General features: G+C 50.3%; 1 protein-coding gene across 1 annotated transcript in view; it reads right to left on the bottom strand.

Moving 5' to 3' along the window:
• Positions 1-8,294: 8,294 nt before the first annotated feature.
• Positions 8,295-16,835, bottom strand: part of SLC24A5 (solute carrier family 24 member 5) — a 29,364-nt gene continuing 20,823 nt past the window's right edge. Inside the window, exons 8-10 of the mRNA XM_032975862.2 lie at positions 15,250-15,456; positions 10,640-10,741; positions 8,295-10,152 (exon numbers count right to left, since the gene is read on the bottom strand). Coding sequence (XP_032831753.2) covers positions 9,827-10,152; positions 10,640-10,741; positions 15,250-15,456 — 635 coding nt within the window. The 3' untranslated portion in view covers positions 8,295-9,826. The remainder of the gene's footprint in view (positions 10,153-10,639; positions 10,742-15,249; positions 15,457-16,835) is intronic.

Here is a 16,835-nt window from a genome sequence, read left to right as displayed (position 1 = left end):
TGGCGAAGTTTACACACCGCACCAGGGACTTATTTGAGGCTGAGTCCACCTAGGAGAGGTCCGGTACCGGTTCAGATAATCGTTCAGCGGTGTTGGCCGCGAGCGGGAATCGAACCCGGGTCACCGTGGTTTATGGCGCAGCGTAGCGCTAACCGCTACACTACCGCTCCCCACACACACACAGACACGCGTGTTTGTGCGTGTGGCCCTTACTCAGCCATCACGGTGCACTCAAGCTCATGGCTCTGTCGTAACGCCCACACCCCGACAATGGCTGAATCCGGCTCAATCGCTTTCATTTCGCCACGTGGAGAGCCACCTTGGGCCGTGTTAATTGACATCATTTTTTTGGTGTTTTTTTTTTTATTGTGTGGGCATCGTCTGAGTCGCGAGTCGATGACAAACATGTGGAGTTTTAGCGAAATCTCTAAATGTCGGAGGATGTTCGGCTAAAACAGTCAAACATTTAGTCAAACTCTTAATCATTAAAATATATATTCGATGATGATGATGATGATACTGCTGCTGGGTTGGCAATGGTCCACAAGCAAAGATAAAAACTCTACACAACTCATCAATACCAACAATGTGTGAGGCCTTAAAAAATATAAACATAATGGGCGACGTTTTGGACAATGCTCATTCTTCATTACACGAGTGGCCTCTTCTACATAGCACCATATGTGCTATGTAGAAGGGCCCTTTCCTTAAACGTCGACTGTTTTTTGTTGTTGCTATTGTTGTTTGTTTCAGGCCACGGTGTTTCGTGTAAGAGGCACCAATTCCACTCTCCCGTTCCCCCAATTATTATTAGGCCAGACAAATCAGTAAATTTTGTAAAATAAACAAAAATGTCCAGGTGAAGCCCACTCAGCTCTTCTTCAGAAGCGACCTGGCTATCACACAAACGATAGCTCAACTCAAGTGGCTTATCATCACGTGGGAATTTATAGCGTGCAAATACTCTAAACGCACGTTTCTAAATGTGGAAGAGAAAACCGGAGGACCCGGAGGAAAATCAACGGCAACCACGGGAAGAGAAACATGCCAACTCCAAATATACAGCAGGCGTCAGGGTCGGGATCGAACCCACGACCTCCTGTATACCAAGCGAGGTAGTTAACATCTCCTAGCCACCGTGATGATGATGAGAGAGAGACATGCCAACTCCAAATATACAGCAGCAGGCGTCAGGGTCAGGATCGAACCCACGACCTCCTGTATACCAAGCGAGGTAGTTAACATCTCCTAGCCACCGTGATGATGATGAGAGAGAGACATGCCAACTCCAAATATACAGCAGCAGGCGTCAGGGTCAGGATCGAACCCACGACCTCCTGTATACCAGGCGAGGTAGTTAACATCTCCTAGCCACCGTGGCACCATATTTCAGCCAATACATATATATGGCCAAATTGTCATGTCTGGTCTTCGTCAGTGCACTGCTGTCACTAATAATGTGTGTGTGTTTTTTTAAAGTTGTATCTTAGCTTGCAACTTCATTCCGACTCGTGTAAGTTATTATGTTTGTCTCGAACACAATCCATGGTTCGTCATTGTTGACAAAAAATATATATAAAAAACACTAAGTTTGACGATTAGTCTTGTTGCTAAATTAATTACCACCGATCAGCAAAGGACGGGAGGGGGGGGAAGTTCACTTCGCAATAAACAAAATAGAGAAATGCGGTAAACCACTGTCGACTCTCCCACGTACTTGCCTGATGATGCTGGTTGTTGTGGTTGTTGTGGTTGTTGCTGTTGTGGCCGTTGTTGTTGTGGTTGTTGTTGTGGTCATTTTTGTGGTTGTTGTTGTGGTTGTTGTTGTGGTTGTTGTTGCTGTTGTAATTACCGGCGTAAAAGTTCCCGTGGGTTTACTCTACGGGCGGAGTTTTATTACAGACCACTTCAGACTTTATTGATCACCCCATGCCCCTTATAAATCTCAACGTTCATTCAACAAAGTCACCATCACAAGGTAGAAACACAAACAAATCGACAAAAAATAGTTGCCCGTATTGAAACGGCTGTATGCCGTATGGACCTGCAAAACTCAATTTCCCCGTACAAGAATGCGGGGTTAAACCGTATGGGTTGACAGGAAGGAATTAAGATTGAAATCAAACGAATATGCACCCGCGGTTTCAGAATATTACGAGCATTTGTCTCTACAAATAATACATTTGTCTCTATATTATTTACTCCACACGTGACCGCAGACGCGTCGGCTTGCAGAAACGACAAGAACCATACATATTGCACGTGTTCACCCCGTCCCCGGGCTAAACAATAATTTAGTTTCGATAGGCTCACTTCAAAGCACGTTCGGGATTATCCCGCTTGCTTGCCCATCGCCACATATATAACCTCTTGTTGTAACTGCTCTCTTGCTGGTTCAGGAGTTCCATTGCTGGATTATATTTTTTTCCGCCTGAGGACGCCCGCTGTGTTGCGATCGAAACGTCGTGATTTATTTTATTTTATACCTATACGTGACTTTTCCGAAAGAACCTAAGAGTGTGTCTGTTGCCTTGTCGTTTTACAGCCCTCTCCAGAAGCGTGCGTCTTGGAAATCATTTGGCTCTCTGTAGATTTTCCGCGTGGTAAGCCACAGCCACTTCGTTGAGCTGTCATTTGTGACAGCCCAGATCGCTTCGGACAACAAGAGCTCGAGAGCTCAGTGGGTCTTACCTGGTCAAATAAAAAAAATAGTTCATAGCTTAGCTTTCTCCGCGGTACGGTACATAAATTTAAACGCACCGCAAAAAGAAGGCCCCGTTGCCCGAAACGTCGCCTATTATACCGTCATATATTTCCCATTTTTTCCTTCTCATTTTAAGGACACGCAAGTGCGTTTTGCTCCATTCGGAGACGGCGTTGCGCTGAACAATGAAACGTGGACAACGCGATGTCATCCGAGCAACAACAACAATAAACAAAACGCGTGCGTGTGATATTCAAACGAACGGCTTGGCACAAGAGAGGTGGTCGGGACGTGTATTCATTTTATTGCAAAGCCCAACAGGCCAAGAGGCTGCCTGCCCCTTTCCCTCCCTTCGTTTGTTGATTTTATTTTTTCTTTGCAGCCGCAACGCAGATTCAGAAAAAACACAGCGCAGCGGGAGGGTTCGATTTATGTATTTAAGCTCAGCCCCGTTCACGGGATCCCTGCGTCAATTTGGCAGGGCGGCCAAAAGATACACGCACAACGCTTGTGTGTACAAGCTGATTTATACACACAAAGACCCCCCCCCCCCCGGCTGATATAGCCTCAACAGACTGTTGGGGCAAGTGATGCTCTAGCGAGTAGCACCTATGTCCTATGAAGGCCGGCACGGTACACGAGGGGGTTGGTAGCCAGCGTTCATCTCCCCAGAGGCGACGTTTACGCACCGCAGCAGCTACTCGTTTGAGGCCGAGTCGACCTAGACGGAGACCCGGGACCGGTTCATATCATCGTCACTGGTGTTGTATGGCCGTGAGCGGGAATCGAACTCTTGGTGGCCGGGTTCGTAGCGCAGCGTTGATTAATTACCGAAGCACCCACCCGGCTTCCACGCGTGTAATTTTCGATGCACAATCGCATGCACGCACGCCTACAAAGACAAAGGCCCCCCACCCCCCCCCCCCCCCGTATACCCACGTCGACCCTTGAGGCAAGTGCTGCTAGCGAGCACCACCACCACGGCGCGCGATGGCGGTGTAGCCAAACACCACGCCCGGCCGCCTTTGTCTCTCCCCCAGCGCGCGCCTGTCGCCCGCAACTTCGCAACACCGCGCCGGGCGTTAATTTTGTTCAACGCTGCATCATCGGCCGGCTCAAGGTCACCGCGGCGGCTCAAGGTCACCCGGGATTTGTGCAACGCGAGTGGCCCCAACCGCTGCGCCACCACTCCCCCACCCACCCACACAGACAAACCGCGCGCGTGCGTGCGCGTGCGCGTGCGCGCGCTCTCTCTCGTCTCCCTTAGTGCACGCCAGCCGGTTGCCACGGCGACGGGCGATCGTCGCCCTGGCAACCAGAGCATCTCAACCAACTCCGAACACGGAGGCGCGCTCTGGGCTCTCTCCCCCCCCCCCCCCCCCCCCTTGTACGCAGGGGCACAATCATAGGTACAGTGCTTTTTGTTTGTCTTACGGGGCAGAATACAAAACGCGTAAAGGTGGTGGTGGTGGTGGGAGGTCATCGATCGCCCGCCCGCCCGGTTTATGTTTTCGGACACAGTATTTTGTTGTTGTTGTTGTTGTTGTGTTGTTGTTGTTGTTGTTTGAGGCCACTCCGTCGAGCCATCGTTTGGGATAGCCACGTCGCTTTCTGAGCAAGAGCTATACGCGCACGCGTGTGTGTGTGTGTGTAGCTCAGTTGGTCCTGACGTTATCTGGTGAAATAGATCAAAAAATAAGTTGGGGAAAATTTTTTATTTAAAGCTTTCGTGACTGCAGGGATTCATATTCTTGGTTCTTTCGGTAAAGTCACGTAGAAGTGAAACAAAATAAAAAAAATATATAAAACAATAAAAATTGGGGAAAATTGTCAATCAACGGAAAAATAATAACCGGTCCCCTTCTAGAAATGTCAAATTCGAGCCGTGACTCACACTGTGATAACCAGGTCGCTTCTGAAATAGAGCTTTGTAAAGCTGGTTAGTTTAACACGTAGAAGGCTTTCGCGACCAATATTATTCATAATAAAGGTTTTTGGGTTAGATCGCGTTAGTTATAAATGTGTCGTAACCCTCCACCACCCGACACGGCCAATCAGCAAAAAAAATGTCACTTTAACACGCAGGCTTTCGCGACCAATATTATTCATAATAAAGGTTTTTGGGTTAGATCGCGTTATTTATAAATGTGTCGTAACCCTCCACCACCCGACACGGCCAATCAGCAAAAAAAGTGTCACGGTGACAAAAGACAAATAGTTCACTACTTTAGCCCACCGGTGTGTTGAAGAGTGAATCCGCAACATTTACAGTTTGAGTAGTACGACGTTTCGCTGGTAATTACATCCAGCATCATCGGGCAATTCGCCAGAATGGTAAAGCCCTCGCTTGCTCCCGGTCTTCAATAGAGCAGCAGGGTGACGTCATCATTTAACTCATTCAGGTGCAGTGATTTGAGGCGGAGGGGGGGTATTGTAATTATATAATCGATTGATAATCAGTCAATGGTTATGATTAGCTGGTTAAATACAAATATAGTTTTAATTGTATAGTGTTAAAATCCCATCGGCTTGTCGTGCCTTTGCTCAATGTTGGGAAGTCCTCTCTCTCTCTTCCTCAGTTGAATTCAAATATATATATAAACAAACAAACCGTTCGCAGTGATGCGCGAACCCAATGAACCTCTGGCTGGTGGCATTCCAGTCAACATGGAACGTTGAGCCAACTACATGCCAACGTTGGCTCAACGTTGACTCAACGTTGGCTCAACGTTGGCTCAACGTTGGCATGTTTACTGGGATTGAAACAATTTGATTTTTTTCTCTCAAAACAAACATATTCATCGATAAAACTGCCCTAAAAGGGGGGGGGGGGGGTATAACATTCAACGTTTCAGGCAATGGTGCCTTCTTCCTGCTGTGGATACGGGCCAGTGTTATTGACAAATGTGTCGACAAAACACAAGACGGATCGATGCACAGCGGATTGTAAAATGCGCTTATAGAACGGAGGCGCATGGCTTAACGTTGTAATACATCCATAGTGTAGGGTTTTTTTTTTTGTAAATGTTGTGGATTCGCTCTCCAACACACCGGTTAGTGCTGTACCAGTAACGAATTGGCCACGTTCAGTTTACGTGACAAACTTTACTAATCGGTTTCTATCGGGTGGTGACGGGTTTAACGACACATTTATATATTTGCACGATCGAACCCAAGCAAAACCTACATGATGGATATTGGTCGCGAACGCCTGCGTGTTGTCATATATTCTTTGCATGCCTGGCTCCTATTTACACGGAGCGATGATTGGCGTGCGGGATTGTATTTACGCGGGCAACTGGGCCATTACATCCCTTCTTCATTGCTCATCGATGGCTCTCCCTTCAAATGCGACGTTGGGGTACACCCCCCTCCCCTCCCCCATCACCTCAAACAGTCAATGTCCCATTTGGTAAATGGCCCTTTGAAAAGTACCCCCCCCCCCCATTTGTCATGGCTCAAAACTTCATTAAAGTGCCATTAGCGGACAGCTCCGTCTGACGGTGTCATTGTCCTCAATTCGCATCGCATTTCCCCTCCCATCTCGTTACTCTCACATCTCTTACCGCCCCCCCCCACAACCTCCTCGCAAGGCTTTGCTATCCGCGGATTGCCCGAGCCGATGATCCTCCTCCTCTTGACGCTCATTTGAAAAGATCGCTGGTACGGAACGCAATGAGTCACTGCGGACTTGTCAGAAAAATGTCATCAAAATCAATTAGCATCTTCGTTAAGGCCGCCAGGCAAATGAAGGATTTATGAAGCAGCACGCGGTGGAGAATTCCTGATCGTTAACGGCGGTGATTTTAAGTCTTAAACAATGACACGAGTTCAATTCTCAGCCACGGTGAAAACGTCAGTGGCGAGTGATATCTGAACCCAATCAACTCCCTCCTACCCTCACCCACTGCCCCCCCCCCCTGCCCTCCCCATAACAAACTTGTATTAACCAACGTGGTGAAGTGTGATCAAGTACCCCCCCCCCCCCCCCACATGATCGATTGGCGTTGGTCTGACGTCAGACCTAGAGTGAGCAATATTGGATATCGGTGAATCTCAGCGCGCTGGCTAACCAGCTGATGATGCCCGGATGTAATAATCTACGCTCCGCATAGATGCGTCGCGTACAATTGCCAAGACATTCGCTTGCGACCCAACACAGCGGCTTGCCGGAAAAAGAAAAAAAAAATCCAAAATCAATTGTCACACTTGGCCATGTCCCAGCTTCACTTGCCTGACAGTGTCAGGCATCTGTGGAAGAAAAAAGAGCCCCATCGGCGCATCGGATTTCTCCGGTATGAGTACAGATTCTGATTCTGAGATGCTGGAGCGCTGTACCCCGATCGATCCTGAAAACAACAAAAAAACTACGCACGAAATCTGAACAACGGTGGCGAAAGGCTGCGCATGAAATGTTCCACAACGTACGAGGGCTTTTGTCTCTGCAACGTGGCTCCAGCGTTCTCTTCGCGCGCGCGTCGGAAATTTCTCCTGCACGGTATCCATGCCACGGGCTGAGCCCCCCTTTCCCGACCCCTGAAAGGCTCTCGTGTCCCCCAGGGTTGAGAGAGCGACGATTTTGCGCGGTTGGCTACGTACGGTGCGAAAGAAGTTCAACTTACTTACTTACGTACGATGCTCGCCAACGTGTGTCGAACTTCTTTCTCGTAGCCAACGGTGCTAATCGGAGGTGCGGGGAAGGACAACAAACTGAAGACAAAAAGCAGTTCTAAAGAAATGAGTTTTCAATTGACGTGTAAAAGTGCATCGCTCCAGTCCAGTGGCTTCCCAGTATCGCAAGAGCGTTCCAGACGGCCGCAGAAGCGCATCCCAAAGCGCGCGATGCGGTAACCGTCCTCGCTCGATGGCCATCAGCCAAAAGCCGCCGCTGCGAGCGTGACCACAGTTGGCGTGATGATGGTCTACGTTCCTTGACAAGATGAGCGAGGCATTGCGCCTCACTTGTGGCAAACATTTTGTGTGTGTGACGAGCGTGACCTCAGAACGCATTCGCTCCGCAAACCGGAAGCCCATGCAGCTCCGCGAGCTCTCGACGGACGCGGTCGGATCTTGCAGGACCCCGTCACGGCGCGCGCCGGAGAATTTTGTACACGCTGCTGCAGCCAACGGCGGTGGGCTCCTGCTCGCCGGAGAGTGTGGGCTGGAGCAGAAGATACCGGCTCAAACCCAGTGCGGGCGCAATTCGTTTTGAAGCACGGGCGGGTTAGCACCGCGCACGGATGACTTTTCCGACGATTAAAAATCCACGGAGCGCGCCTTCCAATCACGCGGCGCGTGATTAACTCGACAATCGCTGTCCCCCGCGTGCCACCGCCTCGCGTGAATGTGCGCACGGTGACATTTTTAAACGCGATACGAATCGCGGCTTCGAAACGACGGGACTTCCCTGCAGCCCCCACGTGGTGCGCTCATCTCACGTCGAAAGTTGGGGGGAGGGCGGGGGGTGGGGTGGGGAGGTACAGCTTCAGAAAATGAACGCTGAAAACCGCGACGTTTCACGAACGTCTCCGCGTCAAGTGATAAAACAACAGGAGAGCGAGTTTCCGTGAACTTCAAACGAAATTCCAGATTCATGATTTCGGGGAATGTTTATTTTGTTTTTGTCCAGCAGTGGAGTTCACGAAAGGTACTGTACATATCTCTTTTGTTTTTCAATGAGCAACAACGATTTGCTCTTCCTGAGTCATCCGACACAAGCCAAGGCTCAGAATAACGAGGCCACGGGGCGTCTTTGGGCGGGCAAGGGGAGAGACAGACAGTTCAAACAGCAAGCGGGGAAGAGGGAAAGGTAGGCAGGTGCAAGTGAGGGAACTCAAGAGGAGGTTGTTTTCTCCACTGCGGAAAGGCCAGGCTATGCCACTAACCTGGCAATCCAAAGCAGAACAATGGTACACGCATCGGCTAGGGTGCCGCGGTGGTGAAATGTTAACCACCTCGCTTGGTATGCAGGATGGCCGTGGGTTCGATCCCGACCCTGACACTTATGTATTTCGGAGTCTGCGTGTGTCTCTCCCCGTGGTCGCGTTGATTTTTCTCCATGTCCTCCGGTTTTTTTTTAACTCGGCATTTAGAAACACGCGTTTGGAGTATTTGGCTGCTGTAAATTTCCACGTGATGAGCCACTTCGTTGAGCCATCGCTTGTGGCCAGGTCGCTTCTGTAAAAGAACTACATAGCTCAGTGGGCCTTAGCTGGTGAAATAAAAAAACAGTTATAGTTATAATTTTTTAAAATAGCGAAAAGCACCATTGTGACCCTGGGATTGATTCTCTGACCATGCCCTGCACGTGTCACATGACTGCACTGCATTGATGACGCAAAATGCATTCCACACGCACCGTGGCCATGCACGAAGCACACAATGGATACTGCACGTATGATAGTCTTTCACATGAAGAAGGGCCATTGCCCGAACCGTCGTCCGTTAGATATATTTGTCATTGAGGGACGGTGTTGAGTTTCTGTTACTTGTGCTTTGGGCGCCACTGCCAACGCAGCATCATCTGCAGGGTGCAACACTGCGGGCGTTAAACGCACAACTCGCTATCACCTTTATTGTCCGTGTAGCTTAACTCCTGTGACTGGGACAAAACCGACAACAAGACACTCCTGAATTCTGCCGGACTCTGGACAGGCGGCAGGCGACCGACCGAGCGACCGACTGAATGAGCAACTGAGCGACCGACCAAGCGACTGACCGACCGAGCGACCGACAGACTGAACGAGCAACCAAGCGACCGATCTAGTGACTGACCGACCGACCGACTGACTGAACAAGCAGCCGAGCAACCAATCAAGTGACTGACCGAGCGACCGACTGACTGAACGAGCAACCGAGCGACCGACCAGGCGACTGACCCACCGAGCGATCGTCTGAACGAGCAACTAAGCGACTGACCAAGCGACTGACCGAACGAGCAACCAAGCGACCAACCATTCGACTGATCGAGCGAGCGAGCGACCGCCCGAGCGAGCAACCGGGCGTCCAACTGACCGACCGACTCACCGATCGAGCGACCGACCGCGCGAGTGACCGAGCGAGCGAGCGACCGACCGACCGCCCGTCCCCCCCGCGGCTTCGTGCTCCAGGGCTCTTCAGGGTTCACTTTCCGCAGACGCGGGCGGCGGGGTCGCCGCCCAGCACCCCGACCTCGTGCAGGACGGCGACGGCGACGAACACGAGGTACGCGGCGAGGCACGCGGCGCCCAGGGGCCGGCTGAGGCGCCAGCGCGCCGCGTGGACGCACGCGAGCAGCAGCGCCAGCGAGATCAGCAGCGACGACGCCGAGTAGACGAGACCCGCACTGCTCACGTGGGCCGGGCCCGACGGGGACACGAAGGCCGTGAGCAACAGCCAGGGAAGGCCCAGGCACAGCATGTCGAACACGTTGGAGCCCACGATGTTGGACATGGCCATGTCGGCCTTGCCTGTGGCGATAGGAGCGGATGGAGAATGACAAGGGGAGAGGGCCGGTGGTGGGGCGGGCGGGGGGGGGGGGGGGGGGGCAGGCGGAGGATGGCGTCGAGCGGCCAGCAACCCAGCACGTGGCTCGCAAAAGTTTTTTGTTGGTAAAGTTGTCTCGCTGGCGGGCTGTACCACACTCTGCCGCCGCTCGAATCACATTCAAAATAAAACGTGGCACGTGAATAAAAAGCATTTTCGTACAAATACATTTAAACCGGGTTTTGAATAAGCGTCTGCTGTAATTTTACATCTGTAGCTTTGGCCACGTGGGGGGGGGGGGGGGGGGCAAGGCAGCAGCCCCTTGCCCCCCACGATCGTTACACCACTGGGAAGGGGCCATGAGGAGGCTGGCTGCGTTGTTGTTGTTGTCGTTGTTGTTGTTGTTGTGGTCGTTGTTGTCGTTGTTGTTGTCGTTGTTGTTGTTGTTGTTGTTTGTTGACAGCCACTTACCCTCTCTAGCCACCAGCAGACTGGTGATGGTGTCTGGGAGGCTGGTGCCGATGGCTAGCAGGGTGAGCCCCATCACCGTATCCGGAATGCCCAGTGTCTCGCCTGCACAACAGACAAAAAGACAAAGATTCCCCTATGAACAACATTTTTTTGTTATTTTTCCACAAGCGAACCTGGCCATCACAAATGCTAGCTCGACCGAGTGGCTTACCATCACGTGGCGATGTGTGGCAGCCGAATGCTCTGAAACCGCGCGATGTTGATGGTAAATGTGGAGGGGGAAAACAGGAGGACCCAGGGGGGAAATCCACGCGACCACGGGGAGAACATTCAGGCTCCAAATATACAGCAGCAGCAGCAGGCGTCAAGGGTTGGGAATCGAACTCACGACCTCCTGTATACCGGGCGAGGTAGTTAACATCTCTTAGCCACCGCGGTGCCCCAGACTTCGCGAGTGGCACCTATGAAGGCCGGCATTCTGACACACGAGGGGGTGGGGTGACCAACATGACGACCGGCCGCCTTTGTCTCCCGAAGCAGCGATGTTTACACACCGTACCAGGTACTCATTTGAGGCTGAGTCGACCTAGAGGAGGCCCAGGACCGGTTCAGATATTCGTCACTGGTGTTGGACGTGAGCGGGAAATGAACACGGGTCGCCGGGTTTATACCGCTCCCCACGCACACACACACACAGTCGTGGATTCAAGCATTCTGAGAACACTAATATACACAAATGAGGCACATGTACACACACACTCAAGCATGGCCACGCACGCAACGCGCATGCTCAAACCCACGTGCGCACGCACATCATACAAGACGAAGATCCCCTCCACATGCTGCCGCGGGAAGCGCTTAGACAGCACCCATGAAGACCGGTACAACACAAGAAGGGGGTGCAATTGCCTCCTCTGTGCACTGGTCTACACCAGTGCACAGAGGGGGCCCAGAACCAGTTCAGATGTTGGGGGCCGTCCATAAATGACTTCACGCGATTTTGGACGATTTTTGCCCCCCCCCCTAGTCACACGGCGTCACAAAAAGTCAGACCCCCCCCCTCAAATATGACGTCACAAAGCTCTGCCCCCCCCCCCCCCCCCAAAACCATATTTCCATTTTGAAAATAAACATGCTTCAAATCGCTTTAAACTATTGTCATTGTAGTGCGTATTTAACGTGGCGCTGCACTCTGATGTTGTAGGAGTGTTGTTATTACAATTATATATATTGGTCGCGAAAGCCTACGTGTTAAACTATTTATTTAAAGTTGCGCATTTTGATGTGACGTCACATTTCTCAAACCCCACCCCCCCCCCTCGTCACACATCGTCACAAATGTCTGACCCCCCCCCCGCCCAGGTGCGTGACGTCATTTATGGACGGCCCCTTGGCCACTGATGTTGACCGTGGCCAGGGATCGAACTCGGGTCACTGGCTTCGCAGGCGCAGTGCGCTAAAACCACTGCACCAACCCTCCCCATAACGCCCCCCAAACACTGTGCACGCGCGTGCACACAAATCTATATTCACGCACGCAGCCCTGGCAAGAGGCAACCCGGGTCTTTGTAGATGTTACAGTACCACAAATCAAAGGGTTTCCCTTTTGAGGGTGCCGAAAAAGGGCGCCGGGAGTGTAGAGCATGTCCGAAATCTTTACGCGATGTCTCGCATCCATCCCATTTATAAACGAGATGTTAGCTCCCTCGCCCGGTGCGCACGAGGTCGTGAGATCGATCCCGACCACCACCACGCCTGCTGTATACTGTATTTGGAGTTTGCGTCTTCTCTCTCTCTCTGTGGATGCGTGGATTTTTTTCTCCGGGTCCTCCGGGTTTTCCGCCCTCCACGTTTAGAATCGACGTCACGCGTTTAGATTATTTAAAAATGAACCTTAAAAATTGATGTTACTTGTTCATCTTTTTGTTTAAGATCACATCAATTATGTTTTGACATTGGTCAAAAAGTCAAAAGTGATTAACTGCTCAAACGAGCACCGGGGCATCGGTACTCATCTGCCGCTTACAACCCTGTGTTGTAAGCGACTGTAAGCGCTTACAGCTGGAAATTCCACGTTCCTATCTATGGCAAGGCCCCCGGAGGGAGAGATGGGCTGAGTTAACCCACCCCTGTGAATGGGATTTGACGATCATTTATCACTGATCTTACATTCATTCATGGCGGGGATGGCCAACCTGTAATGGCCAAAAGACCAAAAAAATACCCACTAGTCCCTCAAAGCGATAAAGTGTATATATGTGTGTGTGCGTGGATATATATACAGAGACTCCTGTATTTACAAACATTCGACTTACGAAACATTCAGAGATACGAACAAACCTGTGCGTATGTCACGTTGCCTGTTGGGACCGAGAGTCGTAAGTACAACCGCCGCGCAATTGATGGCGGTGGTGGCATCTACATCTGCAGAACGTGAAGAACCAGCGGCATCTACATCTGCAGAACGTGAATAACCAGTGGCATCTACATCTGCAGAACGTGAAGAACCAGTGTCATCTATATCTACACATTATACAACTTTGAAAGCCATTCCCTGTGTTTAGTGTACAATGCCGTACAACACGTTTGGAATCGGCAGGAGTAAAGTTGGACTTACACCAAATCGACTTATGAACAGACCTCTGGAATCTAACTCGTTCGTAAGTAGAGGAGTCCTTGTATTGACAGTTTTCAGCACAGCACGGGACACATTCATTATTCTCTGCTACTACTGTGATTGCACGTTTCTACGTTACGCTCCTTCGATACAACCGCATGTGCTGGATTTAAAGAGCCGCATGCGGCTCGGGAAGACGCCAGTTGGCAACCGCTGATTTATCGCGAAATTCATTCATTCACGCACGTTAACAGCCCCCTTTTGTCAATCCACTGCTGGTCAGTGAAGGGGGGAGGGGGGTTGCGCAGGACTGTTTAAGGTATCGCTTGCCGTTCATTGATGTTAGTCATTGGCTAGGAATCGAACTCATCAGGTTCATAGATCAGTGCCCACTGTGCCACTTCTTCACCCGGATACAACCAAATCGTAGATTCCAATTTATTTATTTTGGTTTCCCCACTTTCAATTCACAACATTGCACCGGCCCGGTCACCGATGACTGCACAAATCAAAACAAAACCCATCGTACGAAGTTTCGGTCTCAGCTCTGACAATCGGAATGTCAGTTTATCCGCCACGAACACGGCGCTGTCATATGGCAGGTGGTAAGTGCCGCGCCCTTACTGCGCGCGAGGTGTGTAGAACCAGATGCCACTTGCAAAAGGGATCTCGGAAAGTGGCTCGGTGATATCCGCTTCCGTGGGCCATTCGCCCATTCGCCAAGGCAAGGGCTCGCCATTGCCCCGCGGCCAACGGCACAATCGGAATAAAACGTGGGAGAATTAAAATGAGCAGCGAACGCGTAAACAAAAAATTACATTCGTCATTTTGTCATACAAATTCCTGCCAGCAGCAGCAGCAAAAATGCCAGATTATAAGTGCGAAAGCACTCAGCAAGAAGACTGTGCTGTGATCCATTACACTGATAATTGCACGATTCATTTGAAGGGACAAAAATGAGGGAGGGGGTTAAATGGCATTTTTATAATTTCAATGCCAGCTTACGGCAATACGGGACGGCCAATATTAATAAGGGATAAGTCGGTATTATAAATCATGCCCTTCAGAGATGTGCACCAATTTGGCCTTTTCAGCTTACCCACTGTTGAATTATGAATGTAGGCCTTTAAACTGCAAGCCATTGTAATAGGTAACGAAACAGATAAGCAGACAATACATCTCCTTCCCATATTGGTCCCTCCACGTGACATATTTTTTAAAAGATCTTTTCTTGCACACAAACCCATCAGCCACACGACCTTTTATGGGAGTGCATCATTTCAGTAGCACCGATTCAGTACAAGCAAAAAAACGCTGGACCGGTTTCGACACTGAGCATGTATGTTGAACTTCTTTTGCACCGTTACGTAGACAGCCGTGCTAATCGGAGGGGCGAGTGTCTCATCGGCGGGGTCAGGCTCCCTTGAATTCAATGCCAGTGAACTGACAGGTAGGACAAAACCCCCCTCGTTATAAAGCAACTGGATTTTAGGGAATTGTTTTCTCTTCATGGACAACTTGTCACGAACGTATCCGTTCCGTATATATTGCAGGATGTCTGTAAAAGGAAAATGCCTTCTCTTTGAAATATCGGTCTGAGTTCAAAGCAATGCTATCGGTGATCTGTAAGGAACATCCGATCGATGTTTATGTCAGTGATGATCACTATCTGATGACGGTGATGATCGTAAACAATCTCACCACTATCGGTGACGATGATGGTGAGATCAGACTCACCCGCAACCGCGACCATCCTCGCTTTTGTCTGGCCGTCGAACAAAGAGGGTCACCGCACTTCCGCGGCCGTCTGGAACGCTCTTCCTTCCGATATGGGGAAGCAACTGGAAGCTGTGCAGCTTTTGAATCATCATCTCGGTTGAAAACTCACTTCCTTAGAACTACTTTTTTGTGTTTAGTTTGTTGTCCTTCCTCCGCACCTCCGATTAGCCACGGTCGGCTACGTGCACCGCACGCGCGCGAGACCCCGACTCACCCGTGACCGTGACCATCCACACGAGCAGGTAGGTGAGCGCGCTGATCCACACGGCGGCCATGAAGAAGGTGACGGGGAAGAAGCGGCGCATGCTTCGCGCGCGGCAGTCGGGCACCGTCAGCGTCAGCAGCAGCAGCACGGGCAGCGACAGCACCCACAGCACTCGCCGTCCGTCCCCTTGAGGCACGTGCAGCAGACCCATCGGCTCTGCGTTTGGGAGCCGCGGAGGGGGGCACGAACTAAAAAAAAACCGAAACGATTGTATTCCTTCGGGTTTTTTTTTTTTTTAACCGGCTAAGGCCCACCGAACTGTGTAGTTCTCTTGGAGGATTGAGCTGGCCATCACGAATGAGAGCCCCAACGAAGTGGCCTGGAAATGTATTGCTTGCCAAAGAACACATCTGACCGTGCCTTGATCCATCAACGCGTCACGCCCTTGAGAACTCGGTTCTAATCACGTGCAGTGGATGAAACTTATCAACTCTTTTTATTTTACCAGGTAAGGCCCACTGAGCTATATAGCGCTTTTTCAGAAGCTACCTGGCTATCGCAAACGATAGCTCAGCAAAGTGGCTAATCACTTGGAAATTCATAGCAGGCAAATAATCTAAACGCCACCTTTATGTAATTAATTACATTTTATAGGGAGTGGTGGCGTAGCCGTTAGCGCACTGCGTTACGAACTCGGCGACCTGAGTTTTCCGCTCGAGGCCAAATAGCAGTTAACAATTATCTGAAACGGTCCTGGACCTCCGCTAGGTCGACTCGGCCTTGAATTTAATTCGTACCGGGTGTGGTGTGTGTGTAAACACCAGCATTGGGGAGGGGAGACAAAGGCGGACGGGCGTGGTGATGACCACCCCATCCCTCCTGCACTTCCCATTAGCACGTTTGGCCACGTATGGTGCAATAGAAGTTCAACAAACATACATGGGTGTAAATTTCGATTTAAAGCTTTCGTGACTGCAAGGATTCATCTCCTTTGGTTCTTTCGGTAAAGTCACCACGTAGAATGAGAATAAAATAATAAATTAATCAAATAAAATGACAATAAAATTCTCACGACGTTTCGGCCACAACACAAGTGGCCTCCATCAGGTGAAGGGACGAGACTATCTCGAGGACAGCGCTGGAGCGAGTGTGCTGTCCTCCAGACAGTCTCGTCCCTTCACCTGATGAAGGCCACTTGTGTTGTGGCCGAAACGTCGTGAGGATTTTATTGTGTTATTTTATTTTATTAATTTATTATTTTATTCTCATTCTACGTGACTTTACCGAAAGAACCAAAGAAGAACAAAGAAGATACATGTGTGTGTGTGTGTGAGTCGATGTGTCTGTGTGTGTCAGTCCAAATGTGTGTGTGGCTCCATGAGAGCGTGTAAGTCCATTTCTTTGTGTTTGTGTGTGTAGGTGCATGTGTGTGTGTGTTAGTCCATGTGTGTGTATCTAAAGTCGATGTCTGTGTGTGAGTCCATATGTGTGTGTGTGTAAATCGATGTCTTTGTGTGTGTGGGTCAATGTCTGTGTGTGTAGGTCGATGTGTGTGTCTGTCGCCCGGGCAATGCCGGGTACTTACCGCTAGTACA

The sequence above is a fragment of the Petromyzon marinus genome, chromosome 57 (genome assembly GCF_048934315.1).
Source record: "Petromyzon marinus isolate PM22_M1 ecotype Great Lakes invasive population chromosome 57, UKy_Petmar_22M1.pri1.0, whole genome shotgun sequence".
Classification (NCBI taxonomy): domain Eukaryota; kingdom Metazoa; phylum Chordata; class Hyperoartia; order Petromyzontiformes; family Petromyzontidae; genus Petromyzon; species Petromyzon marinus.
The sequence above is the reverse complement of the archived record's forward strand: the minus strand, read 5'-3'. Positions and strand labels throughout refer to the sequence as shown.